A 17507-nucleotide genomic window follows, 5' to 3' on the forward strand; every position below is an offset into this window, starting at 1 on the left:
TAACATTACTTTTATGCACTACATTAGACTTAGACAATTTGGATCAATAAACTCTAACGCTCTAAATCTAGTTTCTAAAAAGTCTTGGAACTGCTTCAAGGTAGGTAACTCATCTGAGAACTCGCTGATTTTTAGTTCCCACTGCTTGCGAGACTCCATATCTAATTTTTGACTTATAATATAGATAACAAGCACGTCCCAAGTACTGATGTCTATTCCTAAATTGTTAAGCCCATGAAGACATTCATTAGTAGTATCTAGCAACTCCTTTAGTGTACTAGCTGATTCAGTACTGATGCTTTTTTGATTCATAAACCTTTTCAGAATACAGTTTGAAAGATATTTTTTATTATTATATCTTTTCTCCAATTGTTCCCAACAAATAGTATAATTATTATGAGTAATCGGTACATGACGTAGTAATTGCTCCGCTTCCCCAACTAATAATCCTTTCAAGTAATGTAGTTTTTGTACGTCATCTAAATGTTTATTATTGTGTACCAATGATACGAACAGATCTCTAAAACTAATCCATTCTGAATATTTGCCTGAGAACGGAGATATAGATATCTTGGGTAGCTTTAAATTGCAATTAAGATCTTTATTACTATTGTTTTGTTCGGAACAACTCGCACTTTTAGTACTAGACTGCCTTAAACTAGTCAACGCTTCCTTCAGTAGAAATTTGTATTCTATATATAACTCTTCAGTAGAATCATAGACGTTATTACATACGTAGGAACTAGCATTCAAATCTTTGTAGTTTGTATTTTGAATGAGTTTTGTATGTGTCGAACTAAACTGACGCCATAATTCTTCTAAAGCTTCCAATCTAGTACTAATATAATCTATAGAACGAAGTCGCTCCTTGGGTGCCTTTTTGAAGTTAGATTTTGCTCTACTAATTCTTTCACTTAAATCAAGCTGTACTTTTATATATGAATCCATTGTATAAATTTAATAATAAAGTTTCAATAATATCCAAAGTTTTTACAAGTAAATATTTATATGAAATGTTTAGAGTAAATTCCTTAGTCTTCTGTAATTAGATAAATAAAATGTACTCACAGTTCACCAGCACTTATCACTTACAATACTATGTTCAGTTCTGCTTTGATGTCCTTACGGCTGCAATATGACGATACAATGTTCAACAACAACAATTGACGCTCGCCGACTTCGTACAAAAAAGCAGTTTAAATTTGTCGTTAATCCTCGATACTCCGACTCGATGGACCAAAAATAGACGATTTACTCCAAAATGATACCACTTTTATAGTTCCACTAGTGTTTTTTATATTTATTTACATAACAAAATTATAGTTATAAGACATTACACACAGAGATACAAGAATGGTATGCAAAAATTCAAATCATTCTTATTCTTTTTTTAAATATACTATATGGCTTCTTTCCAGCCATGACCAATATATATATATATATATATATATATATATGAAAACACCTACGTATTATAAAAAAAACAATTAATGCAAATAAATTATTTAATTTGATTAGAGTATTACAGTATATATTTTGAAATACGCGACCCGTAGGCGGTATATCTCAGTTTAACAGGATGTTGAGAGATACAATTTACCCGCGTACACAACAATCTGTATTTCAATATTTTTTTCGTATGTTTTATTGATTACGTTTTTATCTCTACATAGTTTGAATATAAGCTAGAGCATATTTTTTACTTATTAGTACATCAGGTCGACCTCCACGTGGTTCCCCCTAAAAACTATCGTGCTGAATTCCAGATGTATTCATTACGATGAACTAACCTGCTTTTTCATTATCATCCCTAACTTGTGCCATGCCAGCGCATACCGTTAGCGCAGGCGGGGTTACCATTTCATTATCATTCAATAAAAATAACTACAATTGTTAAGAGGAAGAATAACATACCCCACCAAGTCGACCTCCACGCGGTCTTCCATCGTGGTTAACTCTGAATAATCTCGCCATGATAGACTAACTGCCAGCATATTCCGTTAGCGCAGGCTTAAAAATGGAATGGCAGGGGCTGCCATCATTCATCATAAAAAGTAGGTAAGATATATTTAGCTTACTAGTTAACAGGTTAGCCATCTGGTGCCGGCATAGAATGGGCCACCTCTTCTTTTTCCATGCTGTCATAAGAGGGAAAATAATTATCCAGGGATGAGCAGCAGCGTTTTTTTTAAACGTCTAAAATTTTATATTATAATTTGCTTTGGTCCCGCTCGCTCATGAATTGTTTTTCATAAATATAATTCTATAATCATAATAATCTTAGGTAATAAAAACTAGTGTTCAAAATACCTATTTACAAACACAAATGTTTCACGGTAACGTGCAACATTCGTGTTTGCATGGCTGTGTTTCGGTTTAAAGGGTGGGATATGGCAGTGAATTTACAGGGTATAGAGGAATAACACCTGAGTCCTCAGGAATGGCAACGAATGGGCGGTATCCTGAGCGAAACAGTATGTTCTGTTATGTCCATGATACTGCTCATGTCTATAAGCGATGATTACCACTTTCCATCAGGTGGATCATTAGTATTGTATGCCATTTTAAGTTGCATACAAAAATATAAATTTTATGTCAAATTGCAAGTTATGACGAAACTTTTTTTTAGCAAAAATAAAAAAAAGAATAAATTTTTGTTTTTATGGGTGAAAATGGTATGGTAACCCCGCCTGCGCTGACGGTATACGCTTGCGGAGCACCAGTGAAGGGTGATAGATGAGAATGAAAATAGGCCAGTTAACCCATCATGATGAATTCATCAGAAATTAACCATGATAATTTCCAGGGAGAACCACGAGGAGGTCGACCTGGTTGGATATATTGCTAGCACTGGGATTCTCAGTCTCCATTACTAACAATCCCTTTCTCTCCGAAAGAATAACATTATTTTAACGGTAACGTGAAATATTTTTTATAAATATTATTTTTCTTGAGATCTCCAATTCGTCATATTATATATACGAGGGTCAAACTAAAAGTCCTTAGAAAATAAAAAACTGATTAAATTAGCAAGTTTTTACTTTTATTTTATCTTTTCAAAATAGTGTCCATTCACGTCAATACATCGCTGCATCCGATAGAACCACTGAGAAAAGCACTTTGCCCACTCGTCCTTAGGAATCTCTTCGACGGCCTTCTGAAACGTAACCACAGCTTCCTCGGCGTCCATAAAACGTTTTCCTCGAAGTTTTTCTTTTATTTTTCGGAATAAATAAAAATCGCAAGTATTACTATATATAATAATAATAGTAATACTATAAGGCGGATGACCCAGTAGTTCTACGTCTGAGGTCGCCAAATAATCGATCGTTTGCCTGGCAGTGTGCGACGAAGCATTGTCGTGGTGAAGGAGGATCCTACTTCGAGGTTCTTTCTCACGCACTTTTTCCAAAAAACAATTATTACTGTACCACTCTGCAGTAACTGTTTTTCGATCCTCTAAAACAATTGTCGCGTAATGACCTGTCCTTCCAAAGAATGAGGCCACCATCTTTTTTCCCACGCTTCGACCTCTCTTCATTTTAGTTAGCAACTCCTCAGAAGGAAACACCCACTGAGCTGACTGTCTTTTAGTTTCAGGATCATAATAGTAAATTCAGCTTTCGTCTCCCGTAACTATGTCAAACACAGAATTTGAGTCACCTCCGTAAAATCTTTATTATTATATTCTTTACTAGCGGCCCGTCTCGGCGTCGCACGGGTGGAAATTTTTAACATTTCCCTTCACTGCTCTGATTGTACTTAATCGTAGCGTAATGAAAAGTATATTATAACCTGCCCAAGAGTATAAAGAATAATTGTAACAAGTTTCATTATCCGTCCAAATCCGTCGAGTAATTTTTGTTTCTATAACGAACATACAGACAGACAGACAGACAAAAATTATACTGATTGCATTTTTGGTATCAGTATCAATCTCTAAGCTTGCCTGGATCTGCTGATAGGTCACTCTTTTATCAGTCTCTATCATACGCCGCACAACATTGATGTTATTTTTAGTCGTTGCCGTAGAAAGCCGTTCCTCACGCACATCATCGGTGAGATTAGTGCGACCACGTTTAAACTCATTAAACCAGTTGTAAACAGTGGCACGAGACGGGGCTTCATCGTGGAAGGCCAATCATAGTCTATCATAAATTTCTTGTTGACTGAGATAACATCGAAAGTCATAAAAAATCATCGCACGAAAATTTTCTCGTGTTAAGTTCATGATAACGTTACACAGACTATTTTCAATTTGCCGTCAAACCGTAAAACAAATGACAAACGAATAAACGAATAAATTATATACTCAGTATTACTCGTAGAGTTCCATTTTACAAAATTTTAACAATTTTTTTCATTATATTGCTTTCAAGTAGCCAGTTCTAAAAATTTTCAGTGTAGCCCTCATATATAATATATATATATATATATATATATATATATATATATATATATATATATATATATATATATATATATATATATATATATATATATATATATATTCAACACTTTCCATAATATCTGGTCAATTTCTAAAGTAACTCTTAACAGAGTCAATATTAATTATATATGATCGTAATTCCCAAGTCAAAATAAACAGAAATATGAAATACAAAGCTGAAACTGTTCCACAAACAGTTAAGATGGTAGCCATTTGCATTGCATTTGACAGTATAATATTTTATATATTGCTGCAACTCATATCACTCACAGACCTACCTAGTTGTTTATTCGGCAGGAGTCGAGATACACCGATATTACGTAGGGACGAAATAATCCTATTATCAGTGTAACCACAAGAAAAATCAGAAAGTTGTAAAAATATAAGATGGCATAAAATAGCAGCGTAACTTTAAAACTATCGGTCTGATTGATTTTATTTAAACGCCTATTCGTAATGTTATTCATTTTGGCATAAAAGAGCAATACTAATACACGATGATTCAAAAATAATTGATTTAGAATTTTTTTTTTTTTATTATTTATCTAACTCTCTGGGGGCAACCCTTACACATTTGTCTGTCAGCACATCAAAACAGATTTCCTTCTAGGTATTCTGTGGTTTTAATGTTGTTTATATTTTAACTTTTAGATTGTAATACAATTGAGGGTGGTGATTAAAAATATATTTCATTTTGCTAATAATACATGTCTTTAATTAAAAAGAGCAGAAATGATGCCATTAAAGCTGCTGTTACCTCCTACTTAGAACGACGAAACTATCCTGTAAGTAAAACCAAATTTACTGAGAATAATTTTTTTCTCACTTGATTTACTATTGTTATTTATTTTTTTCAGGATGCAGACATTTTCAATACAAACTCTTTAAACCAAAGCGCTGAACAAATGGCTGTTTCGTCAATTGTCCAATGTGAATCAAGTCGCGCTAATTCTATACTCTTCTCTTGTATCAATAACGATTCTGGGCAATATGATGTACAGTATACTAAGTATGTTTATTTAATCTTCTCTTATCGATTTTTCTTTATATATATTTTATATATGCCCAAAGATAGAATGGTGGGTAACATCTTTCAGGTTAACTCCATCGAATGCACATATATTTTCACAGTGAATTGAAATTTAAATAAATAAATATAGTTATAAATTGCTTACATTTCTACAAAATGTAATCCTACTGATAAAATCTATTCCATGTAGTCCCAGCATAGAATGGGCCACCCCTTTTCTTTCCTATGGGTTTCGTAAGGGGTAGGTCTTATAAGATTAAGGGAACTTAGTGGTTGAGGGATAGGCAGCAGCATCTCCAAAACCTAACTGTAGTTGATAATTCTCCTGCCACCTTATGGCAAAATGCCCCTTACAGGGGAGGCCTATGTTTAACGCCTTATATGAGGAATAAAATCTATAGTTGTTTAATACCTTACAATATTACACAGTTTATTTATAATAATGACACTTGAAATACTTAAAATATATTCTTAAAAGAAATACTTGTCTAATTTTAGATTAGCCAACTTTATAAAAGGTGTTAAAATTGAGAAAGTAAAAAATGAATTGCTCGGTTTGTTGAGTCCACTACTTTGTCACCTATATCTTGAAATGCTACGTGGAGGCCATAGCAGTGCAGCTCAAGTATTTCTTAAAAGACATTCAGCAACACTGCCACAAAAAGATTTGTCTTACCATCAACCAATCGATGGTAATTTACCATCTGCATTATATCGGCCGAACAGCCTTGAACAATTATTCAACTCTCTGCAAAATGGAACAATAGATAATGAAACACCAGAGAAAGACTACATGAATCAAATACTTGATGACATTGGCTCTATATATACCTTACAAGAGGTGGAAACAAGACCATCTATAGCTGCTTTTAGGTAGATATAATTTTATAATTATGTTGTACAACTAACAGGTTCAACCAAACATATTGATTATGACACCATTGACAAATTTGTAATAAATGTATCTAAGTATAATTTTATATTTAATGATGCTGGATTTCTTGTCAGAAAATACCTGTATTACTCCCACATGCTACTAACATTTTGTATCTTAAAAAATTTATCTTCAACCTGTTTATTGAATCTAGTGCCTAAATTCTATTACAATAATTAGAATTTATGTGAATACATCCTAAAAGTTCATACCTTTATCAATTTACAAAATCGTTATAAGATTTAATTTGATTAGGTTTCATATGAATCTCATTTATAAAAGAATTCAGGCTCAAAATGTTAATTACTGAAATAGATACATAGCTAGTAAACTAACAAATCTGATAAAGGTTTAGTATTTTCTTGTAATTACTTATTCATCTGACTATTGCACAATTAATTTGATATTCACTGTTTTAAGGTCCTCCAAATATGATATCTCTTTGTCTCAAGATGCACTCAACATGTTAAAGGCATATCTAGCCAAACATGGGCATGTATTATTAATACAAGTACTACAAACGTGGTTTTACATGGATATAAATAATGATGGCAACAAAAAGAATTTGGTAAGTTTGTTTTATTATTTTAAAACAAACTAAATTTGTTTATTTACGCTTTTTTGGCACTATTTATAAAAATACTAAATATAATACATTGTAATGTGAAGTAATACAAAAGGTGGCCTTATCACTGAGCAAATCTCTTTCAGAGATCCTTTAGGTAGGGAATATTGAGATTAAAGATAAGGAGTAGTAGTATTTGTGTAACAGCAGTACTAATGGTTATAGAGTTTGCAATATTTAAAGAAAACCCTATAATATTATATATTAAGTATACACCACAGTGAAAATGACTGAAGTTTTCATACTAATTGTTATGTATTTATTAGAGATGTCTAATGACAGTTGATATTTGGTGTAATGAGGGTAAAAGATAAATAAATCAGTTTTGCTTATAATCTCAACTTGGATGTATTCTTTATTGGCGACGAAGTAAATAAAAATTGTTTATTGTGAAAATGGCAGCAACTGTTTCAAATATTGTGTTTCCTGGACAATTCAACCCAAAGACTGATAAGTGGTGTGATTATAAGGAACAGTTAATGTGCGCGCTCGACGCGGCGGGCGTCGGTGAAGATAACCTCAATAGGGGCCGATCACTGTTCCTTTCTCAATGTGGAAAAGACACTTTTGCATTAATTGCATCGCTTTTAGTTCCAAAAAGGCCTACAGAAGTACCTTTAGTGGAAATTTTGAGGGTTCTAGATAGGTTTTTCGAACCAGAAGTTAACGAAATTCTACAGGCGGGAAAATTTCACAAACGACAACAGTTACAGGGAGAAAGTGTACAGGACTATGTGGCGGCCATCAGCCAGCTCGGAGCTAAGTGCAATTTTATAGACTTGGAACGCCAGTTGAGAGACCGACTAGTGCTGGGGGTGCGGGATGATCGCTTACGACGCGACTTATTGAAAAAGAAGAAAATAACTTATGAAGTTGCACTACAAACATGTCTGGACTATCAAGTGACATTCCCTGATTTGTACCCTGCCAGTACGTCTAGCGAATCAAAGCAAACTCCGTTAAACGTCACCGATTGTGAACCTATGGACATTGGCATTGTAAAATCTAATGAATATCGACGGTGTACACGCGGTCATAAGCCAGGCGAACGTTGTCCATTTTGGAAAGCAAAATGTTTCTATTGTAAGAAGTTTGGACACATCGCGGCGGCATGTGATAAAAAACCGGGCCGCATGCACCAGGTTAACGAGACGGGGGAATGTAGCAGAAGTGGTGATACGGCAGTAGAGGAAATGATGGGGATCTATGTTTGTACTGATAATTATACACCACCAATAACGGCAGAGGTCATAATAGACGGTGTAAAATTATTAATGGAAGTAGACTCGGGGGCATCACGGACCATTATGTCGGAGGAGACATATAAGAAGCTCTGGTCGACACCTCCACCGTTAAGAGCCACTACTTTGAAGTTGGTGACGTGGACTAGAGACCCAATAAAAGTGTTGGGAGTAGCAAATGTGCGGGTTATATTAGCGAACAAGGAAGCACAGTGTGAACTTGGTCCAAATCTGTTAGGCAGGAATTGGTTCCAAACACTAGGACTTCAAGTGTCTGGTTTGTGCTGGTCGGAAGAGGATATAATACTTTATAAAAGGGAATTTCCTGAATTATTTAAAGAAGGATTGGGGGAGTACAAGGGCCCTAAAGTATCGTTACACTTACGGAAAGACGCCACGCCGCGTTTCTTAAAGGCTCGCGCGGTACCATACCCACTCAAACAGAAAGTGATTGAAGAACTGAATAAGATGGTAATAGAGGGCGTGCTAACACCTATTCGATATTCGAAGTGGGCAACACCATTGACACCAGTGATGAAAGATGACGGGACAATACGGATGTGTGGCGATTATCGTGTGACAGTAAACACCGCGATAGATACAGACACGTACCCCCTTCCAACAGCAAATGAAGCGTTTGTAAGGTTGAGTGGGGGTAGAATATTCAGTAAATTAGATTTAAAGCAAGCGTATACACAGCTAAAAGTTGATGATGCGACTGCAATGCTGTTAACACTCAACACTCCAATTGGTTTAATGAGAATGAACCGTTTACCGATCGGTGTCAATGCGGCGCCAGCTGTTTTTCAACGCCTGATGTCAACGGCGCTTGCAGGTATGGAGGGCGTCGCCTGTTTATTGGACGATGTGGCGGTAACGGGATCCACCATTGAAGAACACAATCACAGACTTAGAGAAGTGCTAAGTAAATTGCAAGAAATGGGATTTCGATTGAATGAAAAAAAAGTGTGTTTTTGCGGCGAACCTGAAGGCCTCCACCCGGCACCTACGAAGGTAAAGGAAATTCAAGAAAAACCGGCTCCAACTAACAAAGAGACGTTGCGAGCCTTTTTGGGCTTATACAATTTCTATGAGAAATTTTTACCTGATAAGAGCACTATATTAGAGCCATTATATAGACTATTAGAATCAAAGAGACCCTGGAGCTGGGGAGAGAAAGAACAGAAAGCTTTCAATGAGGCAAAACGTTTATTGTCATCGGATCTCACATTGATGGGATATGATTTACAAAAAGAATTGCTTCTCATCTGTGATTCTTCAGAATATGGAGTAGGAGCGATTATTGCCCATGTGATGAAAGACGGATCTGAAAGACCTGTAATGATGGCCTCGCGCACATTGCAAGCTCATGAGAGACGATACGGGCAAATTGATAAGGAGGCACTAGCAATTATATTTGGATTGACCAAATTTCACGAATTTTTAGCAGGTCGTAAATTTTGTATAGTTACAGATCACAAGCCACTGGTAGGGTTATTCAATCCTGCAAAGCCTATACCTGAACAGATTTCGCCTAGAATGTTACGCTGGTCACTTAAACTCGCTTGCTATGACTATAAACTAAAGTACAGACCTGGGAAACTAATTGGCAACGCGGATGCTTTAAGCAGATGGACCGCTACGGATACATCCAGTGTAAAGAAGGAAGTGTCTGGTGATCTGCTTCTGTTAGAAGAGCAGTTCAGCGGGTGGCAGCTAAATGCTGGCAAAATTGCTGAAGAAACTAAAAAGGATATGGTGCTGCAAAAAGTAATGTTCCATGTTTTACACGGCTGGCCACGCAAGAATACAGATTCAAGTTTACAAGCTTATTGGTCAAGAAGAGAAGCTCTTTCACATAATAATGACTGTTTATTGTGGTGTAACAGAGTAATAATACCGGCATCCTTGCAGGAAAAGGTTTTGAAGTTGTTACATGCTCCACACGCGGGCATGGTCCAGACGAAAGCGTATGCAAGAGGCTATGTATGGTGGGTAGACATGGATCGTCAAATTGAGAATATTGTAGCCGCCTGCCAACAGTGCCAATTAGTAAGAAATAAACCACCAAAGGACCCTCAATCTTGGATTGTTTCAGAGAAACCCTGGAGTCGTGTACATGTGGACTTTGCTGGACCCTTCCAGGGGAAAACATTTTTAGTTCTAGTAGATAGCTATAGCAAATGGTTTGAAGCCGAAATAGTACCAACGATGAATAGCGGGACAGTGATAACGGTGCTAAGGAAAATTTTTACTTCACAAGGACTGCCTGACGTACTAGTTTCAGATAATGGACGCGCATTTACCTCGGAAGAATTCAATAATTTCTTAAAAAAGAATGGAATTAAACATTTGTATTCCCCACCTTACCACCCAGAAACGAATGGGCAGATAGAACGTGCAATTCAAACATTTAAAAATAAAATGAAGAAACTTGAAAGCCAGAATATACAATGGCAACAAAAATTGTGTAAAGTTTTATATTATTTAAGGACAGTTCCTAATAGTTCCACTAACAAAACACCAGCGGAACTACTCAATGGGCGGAGATATAGAACGGCAGTGTCAGTCTTACACCCTGATTCGATGCCTAGCCGTACTGACCAGCAACGTGAAGTGGCGGCACAGCACCGGCCCACCCGTACCTTTGCAGTGAATCAACCAGTACTGATACACATGTACGGGCCAGGAGAAAAGTGGCGCAGAGCCACTGTGGAAACAATAGAGGGGCCAACGACTTACAGGGTGAAAACGGAAGACGGAGAGTTACATCGCCGCCATACTGACCAAATCTTGGCCAGACCATCTGACATGACATGTCGCCCATCTGAGTTAGACAGTCAACTCATGAAGGATTCAGATTCAGAATTGACACCGGATTCCCCCATATTGATTCCACCGCCTGATTTATGGCCAGATATTATAGGAATACCTAATTAGCATTTCATTATTGTGATTGTCAATTTTAAAATATTATTATGTATCTATTGATTTGTAAGATAGAATCATTGCTTTGTAAACCAATCAATATGAGAGAAAGGTATGTTATGTATTTATTAGAGATGTCTAATGACAGTTGATATTTGGTGTAATGAGGGTAAAAGATAAATAAATCAGTTTTGCTTATAATCTCAACTTGGATGTATTCTTTACTAATAATAATATACGAGGTCTGTCCGGAAAGTTCGTATAAAAGTGTTCTGGAATGCGAGAAAGAGGAGTGGGGAGGCCAGGTAAGCGCAGGACCCCTTCCTTATGTCCCTAACAATGCTTCAGTTCTGGTCTGACCGCCGTGCGGTGCGAACTGGCTTGTCACGCCATCTGTGAAGTTACCTCTTAACGAAACCCCGTCGGCATGGAGCCCGCTTCCGTTGAAGAGCAGCGCGTCGTAATCAAGTTTCTCTCGAAACTCGGCAAGAATGGCAGTGAAATTTTTGCCGATCTCAGAACAGTTTATGGGGATGATGCTGTGAAGGAACCAACCGTCCACAAGTGGCTAAAAAGGTCAAGACAATGTTGATTGTTTTTTTCGATGTTCGGGGGATTGTCCATCAAGAATTTGTCCCTCCAGGCCAGACAGTTGATGGAAAATTCTACGTCGATGTGCTCAGACGCCTCAAAGCTCGTGTGGCACGAGTTCGTCCAGAATTGGCGCGAGAGGGGCGTTGGATTCTTCACCACGACAATGCCCCTGCCCACACCTCTCTTGTTGTCCGTGAGTTTTTGAGTAAAAATTCCATTACGGTGACCGAACACCCCCCTATTCGCCGGATTTGGCCCCGTGTGACTTCTTCTTGTTCCCAAAAACCAAATTGGTACTTCGGGGGCGGCATTTGGGGGACATAAATGAGATAAAAAAAGCTACGACGGGGCAGCTGAGAAACCTACAACCAGAGAACTTTCAAGGAGCCTTCTCACAGTGGAAACGGCGTTGGCACAAGTGCATTATGTCACAGGGGGAGTACTTTGAAGGGGATAAAATTGATTTACCTGAATAATTGTAAAATAAAATTTTTAAAAAACTTTTATACGTACTTTCCGGACAAACCTCGTATTATGAATAAGCATGTCGTGGCAGCCTTTAATTGAGGCAGCATTTTATAATGTAACCATATTATAATGTATTTTAAGTAGACATAAATGTATGCTTTGTTGGTTGTCCTTAAATAAATAAAGTTGTTGGCTATATAAAATAGTATGATGAACAAACTGGTGAATAAATGTTATACTCAGTATTGATATTTAATTTTGGTTTTCAGGAGGATGATGATGAGCAGTTAGATGAGGATATTAATGTCATAAGAAGAAATTCTCAAGAAAAAAATCTAGATTTAAATGGTAATTAGAGTTTATTATTTATTATTTTAACATCTTTAAAGATTAGGCATTCTTATTATTCTAAAATATTTTTCATAGATATATTTTCCAAATGCAACGGTCATGCAGAATATCAAACAAATGTTGATAAGGAATTAAAAGATCTTCAAGATGCAATAAGAGGAGTCAGAGAATCTATGGCGCCACTTAAATTGTATAAAATAGCTGCACCAGATGCTCAGTAAGTTTTGTAACTAGCAATGAAGTTAATTCTATCTCTAAAACTATTATTATTATTCTAAGAAAGAATATATGAATTATATACATATTAAATTTAGCTCACAACTATTGTAAATTTAAATTTTAGTAGTTCATAAATATTTTGACTAAAAAAAGATTTTCTTTTATTTTATAGATTATTTAAGACTGAGACAATGGCACATAAGTATAAACCTCATTATTAGCTATATCTTTATGAAATTTGTATAATGTTATTTGTATAATTATACACATATAATATAATACTGTCTCTTTCTTACAGCTTAATCTGTGCAAAAACAGATTCTAATTGCAACATGTTATGTGCAGGATTTAATAATTCGGAAATTAGACTTTGGGATCTTGGTCAAAATAATATTAAAAGAAGAATAAATCGCAATATTTCTGAAATTGAATTAGCATGTTATATCCCACCAGAACCATCACCTGAAGATAATACTCTGTATGTTATTTCTGTATTATGTTTCTAATATTGTATGATATATATATATATATATATATATATATATATATATATATATATATATATATATATATATATATATATATATATATATATATATATATATATATATAATTGTGTTTTAAGTGTTTCTACCGATATATATATATATATATATTTTTTTTTTTTTTTTAATAAACTAGGTTTATTTTGTGAAATTCCATTTCACTTTTTAAATAATGGTAATAATGTTTATAATAATGAAATTAAACAAAAATAATTCTAATTAAATAACCACCAAATTAAATATTAATACAAACTAGTACTTATTTGTTAGTAATACAAAACTAGTCTTATTATTGTATTATGGTATTGCAGATGTTCATAGGTTACGGTAACCGCTTACCATCAGGGGGTTGTATGCTTGCTTGCCACCTGTAGTATAATAAAAAATAAAAAAGTCTGAAGGACAAACAATTAAACATGAAATATCAAAATAAGTTTTTAACCTTTCATACCACATCAATCACGTGACCACGCTTTTTGTATAAATGGTTATAGAATTACTTTCATAAGATTTTAATATAATTAATATTTGTGTTAACCTATTGTTTTAATTCCAGACAAATAGGCGCAGGTTTACCTCTGAGAGGTCACTCGGGCCCAATACAAGCTTTAGATGTACTTTGGCAAGAAGAATTGGTCCTTTCTGCCTCACATGACAATACAATGAGAGCTTGGAGGTTAACTGATTACTCCTGTGCTGCCATTTATAGGTAAATTAGTAGTTTAGTAAAAACATTTTTGTTTCCTATTCAGCTAATCTCTCAGAATTTGTCATCTCTCGAGAAGACTCAATAAACGCAGAATGGGTAGCTTTAAATTCAGATTCACATTTCCTACATGTAATTACATTAACTATCTTGAATAATATACAAATCTATTTACCATGTTACACAAATTTCATTACTATTTACATTTTTTTTTGGCAGGGGTCACAATTATCCGATATGGTGTATGGACGTATCAAAAAATGGTCTCTCTGTTGTTACCGGATCTCACGATAAGACTGCAAAGCTGTGGTCTCTCGATAGGACATTTCCTATACGTGTATTTGTCGGTCATATGTCTGATGTAACTGTAAGTATAAAGAAGTCTCTTCATTATAAACTTTCATTATAATAGCAAACACTCAAAAAGTAATTTAATATGATATTAAATTATGTAGTTTCCATGAAATAGAAGAATACATCTTGATAACATGACACAAAAATGTAAATTGACCTTTGCTGTCCATACAATCTGCTAAAAACATTCTTGTTTATGGACTAGTATGAATTATATTTATTGAAGTCAGGCTTTTTCTTTGTCTTGGCTCTCTTACTAAACAACTAAATTTTTAGATAGTTTTGGAAATAACACTTCAGAATTGATCCTATTATCTTTAATAATCAAAGAACCCTGTCCCGGATAGTATGTGTTCTGGGCCATGATGAGTTCCGAACTAGCTTATATATCATTAGATAGTGCATCACTATATCAATAGAATAGGAAAGGGATTGCTAGTAATGGTGTCTAATTAACCTATTGCTAGCAATACACTCTATCAGATCGACCTCCACGCGCTTCCTCCTGGAAACCGTCGTGATTAATTCTAGTGAAATTCCTCACGAGGGGCTAACTGACTTGCCTTTTCATCCTCACCCGTCATCCCTCACTGGTGCCCCCCAGCGTATCCCGATAGCGCAGGTGGGGTTACTATTCTATCATCACCCATTAAAAAATATATCGTTCTTGTGAGCGTATTTGGTGGAGACACCTCCTTAGCAAAAAAGTTAACTGTGTTATGTTAGGGTTGCAGGAACCCATTTCATTTATGAAAATATCGCCTATAATTTATCTGTGAAATATTATAAGGCACTGTAGTTCTCTTTGCGACCAAAGCACATTCTCGCGATGACGGTGGTAACGGTCAAAAATCATCATCAATGTTGGGTTGCCTCTAAACATACGCCCACTTTGAATAACAATGAAACTATTTTTCTGTGACTGTACTCGTGAACCCCTAACCGTTAGTATGCGATTCATCAAATTGGGACACAGTTCATTATATTTTTTTAAAAGATTACTTCTCGTGTTGTGTCCCATATTCATTTTAGATTAAATTAGTATTGTTCATTGTAAAATCTTTATAATGCCTTTAATAATTTATTATTTTTTCTGGGTGTCCACAGTCTGTGAAGTTCCACCCCAACGAGGCGTACATAGCGAGCGGCGGCGCCGACCGCAGCGTGCGGCTGTGGCGAGTATGTGACGCGCGTCTGGTACGAGTACTGGTTGGACACCGCGCCGCAGTGCGGGCGCTTGCCTTCGCGCCGTCTGGGAACTATCTTGCCAGTGCCGGTGAGTGAAACTGTATGGATACTGGCAAATAAATATAACATAGTTATTATACTGCAATATCACATACAAATAACTGCAAAAGCTACAGGCAAAATGAATAAAACCACAAGCTTCATTGGGGCTGTTTAGGAAGTGCCATTTCTCTAACCTTTATTCTTAACCTATTGTTTTATTAACAATCATAAATGTATAATAATTTTGACTGAAATATTTTAGATATTTTGTTTATATTGATCCTTAGAATATATTAATTAATATATATAATAATATCCTAATTTAACATAGGATTCTTTATATACTGAATCACTTAGGCAAAGCCGTCGGAAACAGCTAGTTTAATATTTATGATTTTTATTATTTAATCAATATCATTCACTAATAAAAAGATTTATCTTTACAGGAGATGATAAGAAAATAAAAGTTTGGGATCTAGCTGCATGCACGTGTGTACATGAGTATCGAGGACACCATGGCAAAGTGACCGCACTTGATTGGTCTGCAGTGGGAAAAGCAAGCCTGACAAACAGAATTGTAGTAGACCATAATGACTTGAATGTTGAAAATTCTCTGTTATGTTCAACAGGAATGGATGGTATTGTCAAAGTAGTATGGGATAATCAAACAAAAAATAAGTAAGTAAAACCATAATTATCAAATAATAATGACCACGAAACTAACTTGAACTGACATAATTAAGAATCATTTTATAACTATCAAAAAATATATGTAAAATAAATTGATAATCTTATTATCAAATATATTATTTAAAATGCCCTTTTAGTAATTAGAGCAGTAATTGTAAATATTGAATATTTTTTTTATTTGCAGTATGTGACCTATATAAATTGAAAAAAGTAATAACATTTTCAAACTATAAACAACTAATTAATGTCCCACCAGAAAGCATACTCTCCCCTTAATAAGAGAATAGATGTATGTGGTTTGGTTTTGAGTCTTAACTCTTACTTTATTATGCATTATTTTTCTGTCAACTCTTATGACTGGGATCAAAAAGAATAATAACATTTATATTCTTTCCTACTCATGTTTAAATTGATTAATTGATTTTAATATAAGCAAACAAATATGTCTATGAAGTAGTTTTTTTATGCGACTTAGAATGGCAAACAAGCTAACGGCCCACCTGATGGAAAATGGTAATTGTCCTCAATCTAGGGGTAAAACGGCTATTCTGCGAAGATTTTCCCTAAAGACTACAGTAACTGATACTGTAGTCTCTTCTTCAAAAAGGGTACATTAAGGTATCTTCAGGGTCAGCAATGCGCGCATGACACACCTAATTTATTCTATTACTAGTAGTTAGTAGGTTATTAATTATTATAATAGATACATTACAAGAGTTATAATTCATATTTCAGACCAGTCTCCAGTCAAGATGTACAGTCTGCTACATACAACACAAAGTGCTCATATCTTGTAGATGTACAAGTTCATCCGGATTGGGTAGTAGCTATTGGAACTAAAAGATAAAATAATTAATGTATAATTAATGTCAATAATAAACATTCACTATTATGTTTGTTTTATTTGTTAATCTAAGTAAAAATAGAAAGCATCTAAATATTGACAATAATTATAATATTGAGAATAAAATACATGTTCAGACATTTTAACCCCTGTCAGACTTGTCTGATAAAGAACTTGATATCTGAGATCTCTGATAAAAAGTTTGATATTTGTTTTTTCTGTTTATTTAAATGCTTACGAAAACTTATTAATAGAGGCAGCATATTCAACAAATGTAATATATACTAGCCATTTACCA

The 17507-nt window shown here is 35.0% G+C and overlaps 1 protein-coding gene across 10 annotated transcripts; it reads left to right on the forward strand.

The window, feature by feature from the left end:
* Positions 1-1724: 1724 nt before the first annotated feature.
* Positions 1725-17257, forward strand: LOC113518833 (TAF5-like RNA polymerase II p300/CBP-associated factor-associated factor 65 kDa subunit 5L). 10 transcript variants are annotated; one of them, XM_052892717.1, is made up of 15 exons: positions 1725-2058; positions 2807-2915; positions 5102-5235; positions 5308-5459; positions 5979-6353; positions 6835-6982; positions 12540-12618; positions 12697-12838; positions 13013-13042; positions 13139-13318; positions 13942-14094; positions 14311-14458; positions 15553-15721; positions 16122-16353; positions 17101-17257. In XM_052892717.1, the coding sequence occupies exons 3-15, from the start codon at positions 5158-5160 to the stop codon at positions 17210-17212; spliced, it is 1998 nt and encodes a 665-aa protein (XP_052748677.1). In that variant the 5' UTR covers positions 1725-2058; positions 2807-2915; positions 5102-5157; the 3' UTR covers positions 17213-17257. The 10 variants fall into 10 exon arrangements, with proteins under 10 accessions (XP_052748677.1, XP_052748678.1, XP_052748681.1 ...); XM_052892718.1 differs by having other exon boundaries at positions 1725-2054; XM_052892719.1 differs by having other exon boundaries at positions 1752-1768.
* Positions 17258-17507: the final 250 nt, after the last annotated feature.

Source organism: Galleria mellonella, unplaced genomic scaffold (genome assembly GCF_026898425.1).
Source record: "Galleria mellonella isolate WM207_F2 unplaced genomic scaffold, CSIRO_AGI_GalMel_v1 utg165, whole genome shotgun sequence".
Lineage (NCBI taxonomy): Eukaryota > Metazoa > Arthropoda > Insecta > Lepidoptera > Pyralidae > Galleria > Galleria mellonella.